We start from the raw sequence: 13,784 nt of genomic DNA, 5'->3' as shown, positions 1-13,784 counted from the left end.
GCAAAACATTTGTAACTGATATGAAGAGAACAAGCAGTGAAGTCAGCAAAAAACAGAGTTAGTATTTTAGTATTCCAATCTGCCCCCCTTGTGAATACGCATATAGTATATTTAGTTACATGGTCAAACTTGACTTTCCCACCACAAGATTCAGGAAGCAAGACAGATGTTCTGTTTTTAGCTGAGTCTTCAGATATTTGCTATGAATCATCCAAACTTTGTTTTGACCCTGAAAATAATATGTGTGTGTGTGCGTGTGTTTTAATAAGGCTTACCACTGTGCAATAGGTTTGTTTCTGCAATACTTCTTTGAGGGAATGAGCTACTAAAAAGACACAGGAAAGCATTCACCAAATTTGAAGGCCACTGAAAACAGATGACAATTTGATACAGCCCTAAAATACCACAAGAAGAACCAAAGCAGCTCTGTGATATGGGATGAGAAATTAATAGAGTGAAATTTTATATTAGACATCAGAAAGATTTCCTCAGAGGTTGAAATCATTAAGGAAAAAGAAGGAAAACCCAAATGCAAAACGTGACAACTGCCCATTACAAAACACATTTTATTGAACAATCCAACTCTTTTTAAGAGTGCAATTTTATAACATAACAGCCATCTCTAATTTCTGACTCTAAAATAAGGTAATTTAGAGTTAGAAACCTGCTCAGGTGATCTAACTGAAAATAATCACAATTATCTAAATTGCACAGAAGTATAAAATCATATCACTCACTTGCAGTTCAAAAATACTTTAAAATCTGTGAATAAGTAACTTTTATTATAAGGTTTTTCTGCAAAGCAGCAGCCGTAACTTTTATGTCTAGCTGAATGCCTTGCATTGCCTGAGATTCTTTATTGCCTTCTTACACTAAAAACCATAACTTCCTGCAGCTTGTTCTGCCTTTGCATTTTTCTGCACTCTGAAAGAAGAGAAATACCCCCCAACCCTTTTTTCCCATTTCCCTCTTTCCCTTAAAGCCTCTAAAATTCCATTCAGCTTTGACACAGACCTTAACTCCCCCAAATTGACATGACCATTTATTCACTCATACATTGCCAGCAACAATGTGCACTACTAGTTCAATAATAACTGACAAAACATATAATGAAGCAGAAACTATTTTTAAATTAAAGGTCAAGGACAAATTAATTTTGAAACACTACTGCATATTGCCCCTGCAACAGTGCTAACCTCACCAACTCCCTTAATTGCTCATGCCTCCCTCACAGAAGTTCACATGGACCTTCTATATACTTTAACAAAACAAACCCCAAGCAACCAAACAAAAAAACCCCAACAAACAAACAAAAGACAAGAGCATAAGTGAAGTAAATAGGTATTACATTTCTGTCTCCTTCCCTCTTTCCAGGATATTAGTCTCCACATTGCCAACTAATGCAGTTGCCCTAGCATTCAAGCTGTGATTTGCCCCCTTGTGCCTGCTATTCAGGAACGTGCTCACCATGACTGGTTCAAAAAAGAGGCTCCTCAAACCATTCAGTGTAATGCTTACTGTAAGGGTACCTCAGCAGTTAAAATACCTGACATTACACATCCCTCTGCTCTCAGTATCTGCCTAACCTCGCTCATTTTTACAGCTGGAATCAGCTGGAATGTGTCTTGCCCTCAGGAGAGCAGGCAGCAAGGGATTTACAGCACAGTAACTAACCTCAGGTCTCAAGTTTGCTTATTCCCTGGCATACCATTACATCCTTAGGGAAAGATAACACAGCTGACAAAAAATGTCACAGCCCCTCAAAATAAATAATATCTGTCCAGATTTGGTGTATGCTGCCAACCCTGTTTATGTTCCTGGCTTCCTCTCAGAACATTTCTAAAGCTGTGGACTTTGTTAGAAGAATAAGGAAAGAGGAAGATTCAGCCACATATCTGTTCAGAAAAAGGACTGTGCCTGTTTCTCGTCACTCTGTAGCAGCATGTTGGCATTACAGCAACATGCAGTGGTGCTTGGGTAGCAATGTAAGAGCCTAATAAATAAAACATGAAAGTTGCAGTAGAGAAAATTCAATAAAATTTCATGCCCGCTTTTCATTTTTCATGCTAAGGATCAGAATATTAAGTACATTTCAGTGCCCAATTTTGTATTAAGTATTAAAGTCACTCATCATTCCTTGTATTCCATTAGAATTAGAAACTCCAATCAAAGCCCAGCATGTCAGAGACAGTACAGTCAACAGTGTGATACCATACTTTAGCATCTCTAATTAAATGCTTATGTTCTAAATAGATAAGTAAGTACTTGTTTTGCCAGCATGGAACTGAAGGTAAGTGGGAACCAGACACTACTCTTCCTACACACATTTTAGGGTTCAGCACAAGTTATAGAATTAATATGGTTCTAGAAGAATGATCCTGATATTAATTCTAAAGCATCAGTAATTATGGGATTGTTTGTTAACTGCTCAGTTGTTGGGAGAGTAAATACCAACAAACCCCCTCATATATAATATAACAGAACATAAAAAGAAGTGGTCTGTGTACTGTTTTTATTGCTCAGCTTTAAAAAGAAAAGCAGCTAGTTTTTTACTAACCTCTACATACCAGATTTTAAGCTAAAAAAGTGCAGACCTTTTCACGCAAAAGATCACTTTAAACAATACACAACTTACGCATTTCTTCAACAACGTCTGGATCACATTCCCTGTATTTGTCTATTTCTGCCTTTAGCTGCTCTTTTTTCTGCCGAAGGGCAGCAAGTTCCTCCATTAGAGCTGCACGTTCTGCCTGAGGATTCAAAGGATGTTGAGAGACACAAAAAAAAAAATACAAACGTTAAAAACAGTAATTATCACACAGAACATTTTTCAAAAAAACAATACATAAATTTAAAAGCTGCTTTCACTACTGCTTTCTGTCAATGAACCACTTGAGCATTTTATTTTATTACACAAAATTCTCAGTGACACTCAATGATATCAAGTATAAACTGGAAGGAAAAAAATTAAGGCCAAAATGGATAAACAAAAGAACAATCTTTTACAACCTTTGAACTCAATGAGATTTGACAAACTCCAAAGAGATCTCTTAATTACTGGGCTTAAAGGTTAAACAGTATTTAGGAGTTCTAGTCTTGTAATTAAAGACAGCATTACAGAAAAACCTACCATCCACCCTTCCACAAACTGATATGCTGTGTATGAGCACCCTCTGAATTTATTTTTCTTATTTGCCCACACCACTCAAGAGCAGTTGTCTCAAAAATAAGCTCAGATATTTATGACATGGTAGTCTGCTGGGAGTGTACACAATATCAACCTCAAAGATTCTATCGATCAATAAGAATCTGCAGACACTGACTCAACATGAGCTCTTCCACAGCCAACTCAGCACATACTTCTAATTCAGTCTGTAGTTACAGACAAACACTGTAACTGGCTGATACTCAAATAACTCATGCCAGGGCACTGGGTAGCCTAAAAGAGCCAGATATCACGAGTTTGTAAACCATCAGGTTTTTTACCAGTGGAAATCTCCATGGCAGCCCAGCAGTGTGAGGTGTTCATGGGGGTGGGGTTTTGTTTAGGTTTTGTTAGGGTTTTTTCCCCAAATATTCCATATTCCCAGTGCTTTTGCCAACAGTGTGGATTCGGCATGTTCTGAAAATGCAGAATGAATGGAAATCAAAAGTTTCCAGATGCTGAGGTATGGACGTAAGAGACCTACGTTGTGATCTAGATTTTTCAGGACTTCTTCCTGATGTATAATCAGGAACCAAAATATTGGAAACATAAGCCGGAACAGGACTTCCAGGACCAATAGCTTTCTGTAGGGCAGGACACATGCTGGAGCAGACCAAATCTGGAACAGTTCATTTGGAAGGATGACAAGCACAACTGTGTGAGAAACCCACCCATGATTCCCTGATTACAGTTCACTGCGAGTGAGAGGATAAAGAATCACCGTTAAAGGCACTGGCAAAAAGCAAGCTTTAATTAAATTTGTGAAAGTGACACTTCAACAGAGTTTGATGGCAAGGTTCACTCTATTACTTACTAGATAAAGGAAGCACACATAGGAAAAACCTAGAGTGTTTCTATAAAACAGTTTGGATTCAAAGATTTGGCACTTTACTACAAAATTCAATTCCTCCTGAAAGCTTCTGGCTGTCCCTCTTTTACGCATTTATTTATTGGACTTCAGACAGAGCACTGCAGTGCAAATCTGCAACACAGAACACCGTATCAAGTATTTCTAACTAATATGTTGCTTCATAAATATAGTAAACATAAAGCCTAAATATTATTTAGTAGTGTCAACAGCTTCAGTGTGCAAAGAGCACCAGGCTTACATGGCTGCTCAGAACAGTAATTTAGCAATCTATACTACAAATAAGTTTTAAAAAAACAACTCCAACATCTAAATTTGTCGTTACTAGATTTGGCAGTTCAGTAACCATCGGTGACTTTGGTATACACCTCTGGGTAGTTCAAGTTTTAAGATATTTTTAAATCTGAAAGTACCTGGAAGGACTGCACTAGTATTTACAATAAGTGCATACTTGTAGCTCTATTTCCTTGTAGGACTGCCTACCCCTCAAAGCAACTTACAGTATCTTCACGTCCAATTTTTGATTTCTGAATGCTTTTTTGTAAAGCTTCTTTTTTCTGACTGCTTTCAGCAAACTGGTAAAGGAAACAAAGAACAAAATCAAACATATTCAGTAACGTACATTAAATATACCTATAAAATGTGTATACATATTAATATATTTAAATAAACAGGGGGATATACCCTTCTAAGATATGTATAACTTATGCAATAAAAATAAACAGAAAATAAACACAAAAGCACCCAAATATAAATCTAAGGCTTAGAACCACAGAGAAGAATTACAGGAAGCAACTTAAAGTCTAAGAAATTTTTGCTACAGTGGCACATAATCTTGCATGTTCAGCATGGGCCCAAACTCCTATTTCCCACCATGATCTGGCATCGCTATGCAAAGGACTCCATAATATGGAGGCCTTGGATTAGATGATTTCCTTTGGCCCTTTTCCAGCTCTCCCTATTCAATGGAAGCAGTGACAAAAGCTGTAGCAGGTTCACCTGCTCAGCAGCTGACACTGGTATTCCCAAAGTCTGGTATGCCACTGGCATGGCCCCAATCCCTTTTAGATGCTGGTGAACAGAAGCCTCTATAGCTCAAAGGCGTGTAAAGCAAAGTAAAAGGGACCCCCTTTTACCGTGCTCCCTCACACTCCTAGACCTCACAGAGTTCTCCTCCTTCACATCTGAGGTAGAGGAATCTCACAGAAGTCACATCTCACAGGGCTGGTGTGAATACTTCCATTTTCCTGTTATTCCAGGACAAATAAATTTGGAAAGAGAGATCTCTCTCCATTAACCTGCCACCCATCTTGAACCAGGACCTTCCAATTTAGTTGGCAGTTTTCCAGAGATACTTTGGAAACTATTTTTGGCTGAGCTGGACATATGACTTGACACATACACAGCATTGGACAAAGCCTCTTGAAATATTAAATGAGATGAATGAGAATTTTAAAAAAACCCAAACTAATAAAATATAGTTTGAAAACCAGTTACTGCATTTGAAATCAATACAAAAGGGGGAAAAAAAGAAAAGAAAAAACAAAGGAGAAACAATAGCATGCTTTTTAAGTACTTTTTGGTTTAGTTTCAAGATGCTTCGAGCACCAGTCAGGTAGAACATCAGTATATCAGACTAATTGTGAAAACAACAAGGATGGCTGTCAGAGCCCAGGTTTTATTCTGCCCTACGCCAAAACCCCTCACACAAAGCCTCCACTTCTACATTCCCTTTCTTACTGAGGATCCCACTGAGTGGAAAAGCATTTCTAGACATTTCTTGCAATCCCTAGCCTTGATAATTTAACCATATCATTTATATCATGCAGCTGAAACACCAAGGTCCCATTCATACAAAGCAAACTGAATGGCTTTGGACCTATAGTCACTTCTCAATTTCTATTGAAATTAATGTTCGGTTCGTATTTTCAGAAATACATATTAAAAGTAAATTCATAATAAGTATCAGGCAGAGCTTATTGCCAAGTCTTGGACATCAGCCAGAACAGAAAAGCCAGAAAAGAAACTCCATCCTGGTGGTCTAGATAGATTAGGACCCAGCCCAACTGCAGCTCACTGGGTTTAGTGGTTCCTTTTATAGTCCAATTTTTGAATATAATTACTCTTCCTGTGTTCATGCATGTGTAAGCATACATACAGACAAGAAAGTTTCCTTTCTAAAAGAAAGTTTTAGTTTTTCTTCAATTTACATAGAAAATATACTAATGGTAAGACATACATAATTTGAGGAAAAATACGTCCAGTTGTTTAGTTACTGCTCTCAGTGAGAGTAACCACAGAGACAGTGTAGGTTTCAGCATGTGGCTTGAAGTACACCAACGTCTTAATTTTGGTGGATAGCTAAACAGTACTCCTGCTGGACTTTCCAAATTCTTAAAAAATTAGGTGTGTTAGTCCCCACATTATGCCATACTAAGCAGAGGGATTATACAGTTCAGAAGAGGACAAGTACTCAGGTGCAGTTTGCAGCTCACGAAGCCCAGGGAAGACAAACGCCAGAGCACACATCATTTGGCACCTCTGAACAAAGAATTTTTCTGGTACAAAACTGGCAGAGGAGGTAGAGAAGACAAGGAGCTTATCTAGGCCCTTATACCGCAAGTGCAAAGAAGAAGCTGACACTCTCTGCAAGAGAGGCCATAAAGGTGTTGTTTTCCCTGTTTTTTCATATTTACCAAGTTCTAAAGGAATTTTTTTTGCATTCACTAAAATGGATGCACAGAAGGAGCTCTCAGGGCATTGCAAGTCATAAAAGCTGGTTTCCAGCTTGGAAGCACGTTTCACAGTACAGCATCTTATTATTTTCTTGATCCTCTGTATTCTACATAATTTAATCATGAAAGAGACACTAATGACAAATTCTGGAGAGAAAGACATTTCTTAGATTCTCACCTAAATAACACGCAAGATTGTCGTGCCATGAGGTTCATCTGCCTAAAAGCAAAGATCATTTTTACAAAATCTGATTTAAGATTTAGCTTTCTTCTCTCACAGATTTTAATTTTTTGGATGTTTTGCGGTTTTTTAATTGTCCTCACAACCAAAAAATTTACAAAATAAAATGAAACCACAGCTCGTTGTGTATTATTTGGAAGTCACAGTGAGCATCCCCATGACAACAAACAAAAGATGAGAATAAGGAAAGGCATAGCTGAAGGCAGCAAGATATTGAAGAAAAGCTAACGTAGGACAAGGATACAAAGGGTAGGAACAGATGGCCAGGGTCTGTGCAAGAAATCTCTGACAAAGGGAGAAGCAGGAAGGCTTGGATACAGAGGTGGTAACACAGCTGAAAATAACTGTAATAAGAGAAGGAAAGACAATCAGCAAGGATAAAGGAATCTGAGGAAGGATGTATACAGATGATACAATGCTTAACTGAAAGGTAAGGGCAAATGGCAGATGACAGCTGACAGGTTATAGGGCAATAAGAGAAAAAGCAGAATTTGCAAGCGTTGTGTATGTATGATAGCAGAGGATGACATCTGGACAAATACGGTAACTTACTTACCCACCCACCAGTTGTAGAAAAGCCTGATTGCAAAGAACAATAGTCGCAGATGGAATATTTCAATCTTTGGAGCAACCTTGGGACATTTTTCAAGGGAACTGGCAAACAATTTCTCAAGGGACATTAACCACTCAGAGAAATGTGACTCCTGCCAATAACAGTGAGACTGATCCAGTGAAGACGATATTGTCTCTCCTCTATGTCTCTTGAAAGAGATGACTGGTCTGACACATGAACAACTTTGTGCCACAAGTGTAGGTGACCAGGTATGGAAAAGAAGTACGGAAAGCTTCATGTCTTCAGTCTATCTGACTGCTCTGAATCAGCATATGATTAAGCAAGATGCAAGAAAGTGGCAAAAATATCATTTAGGGGAAAACTGTTCAAAGAATGAGGGGAGACTAAATAATTAAAAATTAAGAAGTTAAAAAGATTCTTCACAAGAGCATTTTCAGTGTTTTCAAAACACACTGGGAGCCTGCAGGAAGACGGTTTAATGAAGAAAGTAACTAACATCTATAAAACAGGAGATTTGGGGAACAGTTTCTTTAATTTTACAGACCAGTGTGGTCAATTAAGTGACCACTGGCCTAGCTTAGACATTAATGCAATCCAAAGTCCCCCAAAGGGACGATTTTTCCTACTCTGCAAAGGCTTCACAATGTTTAGCCATACATTTGTGCAGCAGTTTGTGTGTGCAAAGTGCTATGTGCTGATGATAACCATCAGTTCCATCACAGGCCTTGGGGTCTGCTTTGTATCAAAGGATACAGATTAGACGTACACACATAATTTATAATATAGTATGAACACATTAATACCAGGGTTCCACTTCAGCAAGTCAGTGCTGTACATCTGGAAAAGGAACATTAACCCCAACACATAACAGCAGCAGTTTCAGTTCTATTCCTTCTCAAAACTTGCCTGATAGACTTTTATTCTAGAATAAAAAGCGATTTTTTTTTCTCCAGCCCAAGTTTTTGTTGGTTCTATGCCTTCTGGTTCCTAGTTCTTAACCACTCTAACCACCAATATCCCACCAAACATGTAGCTTGTCTCACCAGCACATTAAAATATCTACAAACCTCGTGTAAGCCACGCAAACACATACCCTGAGTATGTTCAGTGGACAAGAATCAAACCAAGGTCTCATATGTTAACCACCAAGAGCACTCACAGCTGTTAGCCCACTGTCATTATGGTCTTAGAGAGAAATATCATACATTTGGTTTTCTTTCAGCCAAAACACTCAACCAGAAATGGTATTAAAAACTACCGCTATAGTGAGCATCACTCACTGTGGCACTACAAAAGAATAAAAACATCCATTTTTTAATTGTTTGTGACTTGCAAAGTTATTTACTTTAGGTTTGAAGCTCACTGTGCTTTGTTTCAGGCTAAAGGCAAGGCTAGTTTTCTTTTGGCTTATACAAAAGCAGTTCAAGAGTTTTAGGGTGATATTTGCAGTAGGTATTTTTTTCCTACATTAAAACTAACCCACTACTAAAAAACTTAAATGGAATTGACAGACAGCATGGAGAGAAAGTACTTCAAAGCATTCCTCTAGATTCTAAAGACAGATAACAAAAAATTGAAGCCAAAAAGCAGCCTAATAATATATAGAGAGCAAAAATGCAAAGATCAACAGCCAAAGAACAACCTGGAAATATTGAAAACAGACCGGTTGTGTTAGAAGAAAGGCACAGAACATTGCAAAAAGAAACCACTCAGCAATTACTGTTGACTAAAACAATAAAACTTTCAAGAGGAAGAAAAGTTCCAAAGGGTAACAGATTGAAGTGCAGAACTGCTTTCTAAAGTACTGCTTTCTAAGTAAGCATACAGCTACTTCTTTTACATACACGGTCACAAATACGTACTTCCAAGGGCCTCCAAATAGACATAAGCAAACTTTTCAGTCAGCTAGTTGTGGTCACAGCAGAGTAGAGAGCTCCACCATGGCCTGCAATACTGCAGCTTCTGCTCTGCTCTCAGGATGCAGCACACCACCCGTGAAATGTCATTTCTCCATATACCCCATCCAGTGAACTGAACTACAGGAGGAGTAGCTACCAGGTCCACTGGGACTTTAATCAGGGATGTGATGTACCCTTAGTGAGGCACAGATAGCAAACATACACTTGTTATGTAAATGCAATTAAAAGATCTATTTTTTTTCTTTTAATGTTTGTGAAAGGAAGAGAAAAGCTGCATGCAAGGTCTTACCCCAAGTCACTCGAAGTTATTTCAGCAATATGAAGTAGTGATTTGTGTTTGCTGGGACTTAGAAGGAGCAACTAGGAAACTGAAATAGTTCCGGAAATACAGGTGAGAACAAGAGTAGAGATCAAAGCAATTTGGAATAGGAATTTGAACTCAGAAACTGAAAAATAAACAAGATTTTTTTCAGTAAGAGAACACCATAAAATGGATGAAAAACAGACTGTAGAAAAAGAGAAGAGTTAGGGCCCACCATATTTCTGTATTCATAAGAACTTTTTTTCTTAAATACTGCATTATAGGTATACTGGAAAAATGTTCAATCCCAGAACACTCTTCTCTTTACGTATACTACAAATTTTACCATGTAAAGATTACCTCATTTTAAATGAAATCTTTGAAAGAGTCAATTCAATAACTTGGGAGAAAGTAGGAAATAAACATAACTTTCTGGAGAAAAAGGAGACCCATAACACATTATATTTGCTATTCAAAATGAAAGGCTGGTGCACTGGTTTTTTAAAGTGAATAATACCTGTTCCAAAATATCATACTGCTAATCCCGCCAGTGTGCAAGTTCTGTCTTTTTAATGAAGTACTGAAGAGGTAACGAGTGGGTATTTTTTTTGGTTTAGGACTGTAGCTTATGTCAGTGATTAAAAAAAGTATCAGACACACATACTAAATAAATGAAGGGGTTTTCAGGGAACTAACTGAATAAGTATCAGTCTCTCCGTATAATTGTCCTTACAACGAAGCACTACAAAGATTCTCAAAAAATAATAATTCCAAAGTTAGAACTTTGCACTCATAAGCAGTATTTCTGTGTTTTGCTTGAGTATTCATGTGGGTAATACTGACTTACTTGCCTCTCCCACAAACACAATCAATTTTGTATTCCAAGAATAAATTTAGTCCTATAACCCTGATTTACTTAGCACGCTAACACATAAGAGTGAGACTGAAGTATCACATGGTAAATTAGGCATGGCTCTATTCTCAGGTCATGCTGAATACGAGATGAGTCATTTTTCTTTTTGTTAAATAAAATAGAACGTGGGTTATCTAGAAAAAAAAAAGTGAGGAATTCCCCCTCTGCTGGAACCTTCATCCATCCGGGTACAAGCTTTATATTGCTAGTTTCAATTATTTTAAAGATTATTCCTATATAGTAAACCCCTTTACATTAAAGGTAGTTTTTAATTCAATTGTTTTCCATCTTTTTAGATTTGCCATAATAATTAAGCTAAAGTTTACTAAGAGAAGTCTTGTCATGAGCTTTTGTTTTTGCTTCATTCATTTGCAACATCATTTGATAAGTACTAGTTATACAACAGAAAAAAAAACACCCCAGGCCAACCTCCTTAATAGACAAAAGGTGAAAGAAACAGTTGTGCAGGCTGAATAAAAGAACTGAATTTCTGTGGCTGCTTTCAGAGTTGGCATAATTGGCACGACCTGAGGGACAGATGGCTGTCTACTCAGAAACAGATACCATGTATGCCCCAATCAACCCCAAAAAAGCCACCCCAAAACAACAGAAAAACAGCTGAAACACCTTATTCTCCAACACTGTTTCACAAATGCAAGTAGTCTAATAAGGAAAGCTGAAAGAGCTTCGAAAGACATTCACATGACTGACAGAGCTATAGAAAATTTGAATACCTGGACATGAAGGATATGCTTGTTACTGCATATTAGTGTATTTACTAAACCCAGAATGTCCAAGGTGATAGTTAACAGGCAAAAAGAACATTGAAAAATATTTTCCCTTAAAAAGAAAGGGAGAGAAAGAAGAAAAGTTTTAATTTTTCCCTAAAGGGCTTTTAAAGATTGCTATCCTAAGCAGCTGGGCTATACACTGACAATGCCTTCAGGGACTAAATACAGACAGTCCCAAGATAAAACACATTATTCATCTGATATTCCCTAAGCTCAAGTCCTGCTTAAATACTACAAAAAACAAATCAAACTTTATTCCACAGACTCTTAAAAATGCCCAAATTCTACACTGAGATATTATCAGTAAAATAAAAAGCGTCAGTAAAATACATCTATCAAATTTCAGAGTTTTGACAGCAGTCTTACAAATTCACTCCTTCTGCCAATTTCACCATTTTTAAGTAATGCTCAGACAGATAACCAAGTCATCAACAATTCCTGATACATAGAACAGTCTTTGATGGAATTACCATGTGTTCAAAAATAACGAGCTGTTTGGCTGTTATAAGGAAGACCTTTCCCCTAAAGTCTCCCTGTTCAAAATAACTTCACGCATTTTGGTTTTATACTCTGGTTTTTTTCTAATTTTTTTTTTAATTCCTTTCAAAAGAAGAAAATGCTATGAATGTAGACTTCTATAATTGCATGCTGGTAGTTTATTTCTGCATGTGTGCTAATTTTCTAAAATAAAATATGCTTTATTAATTGAATTACAAGATTTTAAGGTGAAAGTCAAAGTTCAAATTAAATAGGATTACGACTAACTGTGTCCATCAAATCCAGCTTTGAAAGTAGTATTGCCTCTGCCCTATCCCTAGGCTGGAAGCTCCTGGCCTTACAGCAGAGGCAAACTTCCAGAGAGCACAGAACACCTAACCCTTTAAACTTCCTTGGGATACTGGGTTTCTGTTGATATGCTGAACTGTCACTCACACCTGCAATGCCCACTGTGGGGCACAGGGAGACATGCAGGGCTGCATCTGTGCCAGCTCTGACCAGGCTTCTGGGGGTGCAAGCCCCATGTTTACTCCCAGTTTCTTTTCATTTCAGATTAACAATTTCATTGCAATGTCAGGGACTAAGTCAGCAGCCAGTATGCAAACCTCTTTGAAAAGGTAAACTGTGAGATGATATCACCCAAAAACCTGACAGTTTCACAGAAAACACTGTTTGAAAAACCTCTTGTTCTTTCCTCCATTATATCAGGAGGAATATATAATATACACTAGTGGGGGATGATAATGATATATCCTTTTTAATATAATAGGAATCTTCTTCAAACCTATTTTATAATCTTTAGAGTTCCTACAGAGGCAGCGTTTTTTAAAAAAACCTGCTCTTAAATCATGCCAATTTTACCTTATGCTCATCCAGAAGGAAGGAAAGGGAAATCTACACTTCACAGTTGCCATCAATCTAGTTACATATGAACAGCTAGTAAAAGGAAAAGCATGAAATTCAACTAATGAACACCAAATTATGAAGTTGCTTAATTCTAACAGAAGCCTCCAGAGCACTGTATTTTTAGAAGTCTGCCATGACAGCAGTAACTAAGCATAGTCTCCAGGGCTTTGTAGCATGCCATAAAACATAATTCCAGAAGGCTCTAATAAGTTACAGCATTAGAAGAGTATTCTCTGCTGGACATTTTAGGACTTACTAAATTCAGAATCATTTCAAGGCATCACCATTTTTCACGTGCAAGATGCAAAGAGGTAACAAAAACCCTGGACTGTTCAAATAAAATGTTATTAGCATTTTCCAGGAGACTAATCCAGGGAATAAGCTTTACAGGATCAACAAACAAACCAGCACAGATAAAATCAACGTATTTGCAATGTTTAAATGATGCAAATTCTCAGCCTCTTGTTTTAAAGGGAGCTCTTCACTGCTCCAGCTCCCTCTGGATGGTATGATGTTAACTAGTCATACCATACCAGCTTTGCAGTGGGTCTTTTCTTTATGAGTCTAGTCCTTTAGTTCAAATAAAGTGTACAGGTGAGTGAAAGCCTGCAGCAGGGAGGGGTCACTAATTGGCTCTGTTGGGAGAGTCATTACCATGCAAGAGAAAAAAACAAGTGAGGCAGAATTAAATGGAATCACTCAGCACATTGGGGCTGCAGACTATCAAAATGGCCAGGCTGACCCAAGGAAGAATAACTAAATAAATAAGGAGAAAGCTAAATGACATGTCCTCAAATAAGAGGGAAAAAGGGAGGCCCACCATGGATATGGGA

General features: G+C 37.6%; 1 protein-coding gene across 7 annotated transcripts in view; it reads right to left on the bottom strand.

Annotated features, from left to right (window-relative positions):
* The window catches only part of MND1 (meiotic nuclear divisions 1), a 55,810-nt gene that overhangs the window by 29,828 nt on the left and 12,198 nt on the right, over positions 1-13,784 (bottom strand). For 6 of the 7 annotated variants that reach the window (XM_064652275.1, XM_064652270.1, XM_064652274.1 and 3 more), the window contains exons 5-6: positions 4,574-4,648; positions 2,636-2,750 (exon numbers count right to left, since the gene is read on the bottom strand). In XM_064652275.1, the coding sequence (XP_064508345.1) occupies positions 2,636-2,750; positions 4,574-4,648 (190 nt within the window). The remainder of the gene's footprint in view (positions 1-2,635; positions 2,751-4,573; positions 4,649-13,784) is intronic. The other variant, XM_064652276.1, reaches the window with a different exon arrangement.

This window comes from Pseudopipra pipra, chromosome 4 (genome assembly GCF_036250125.1).
Source record: "Pseudopipra pipra isolate bDixPip1 chromosome 4, bDixPip1.hap1, whole genome shotgun sequence".
Taxonomy (NCBI): Eukaryota; Metazoa; Chordata; class Aves; order Passeriformes; family Pipridae; genus Pseudopipra; species Pseudopipra pipra.
Note: the sequence above shows the minus strand (reverse complement) of the source record. Positions and strands in the feature narration are given on the sequence as shown.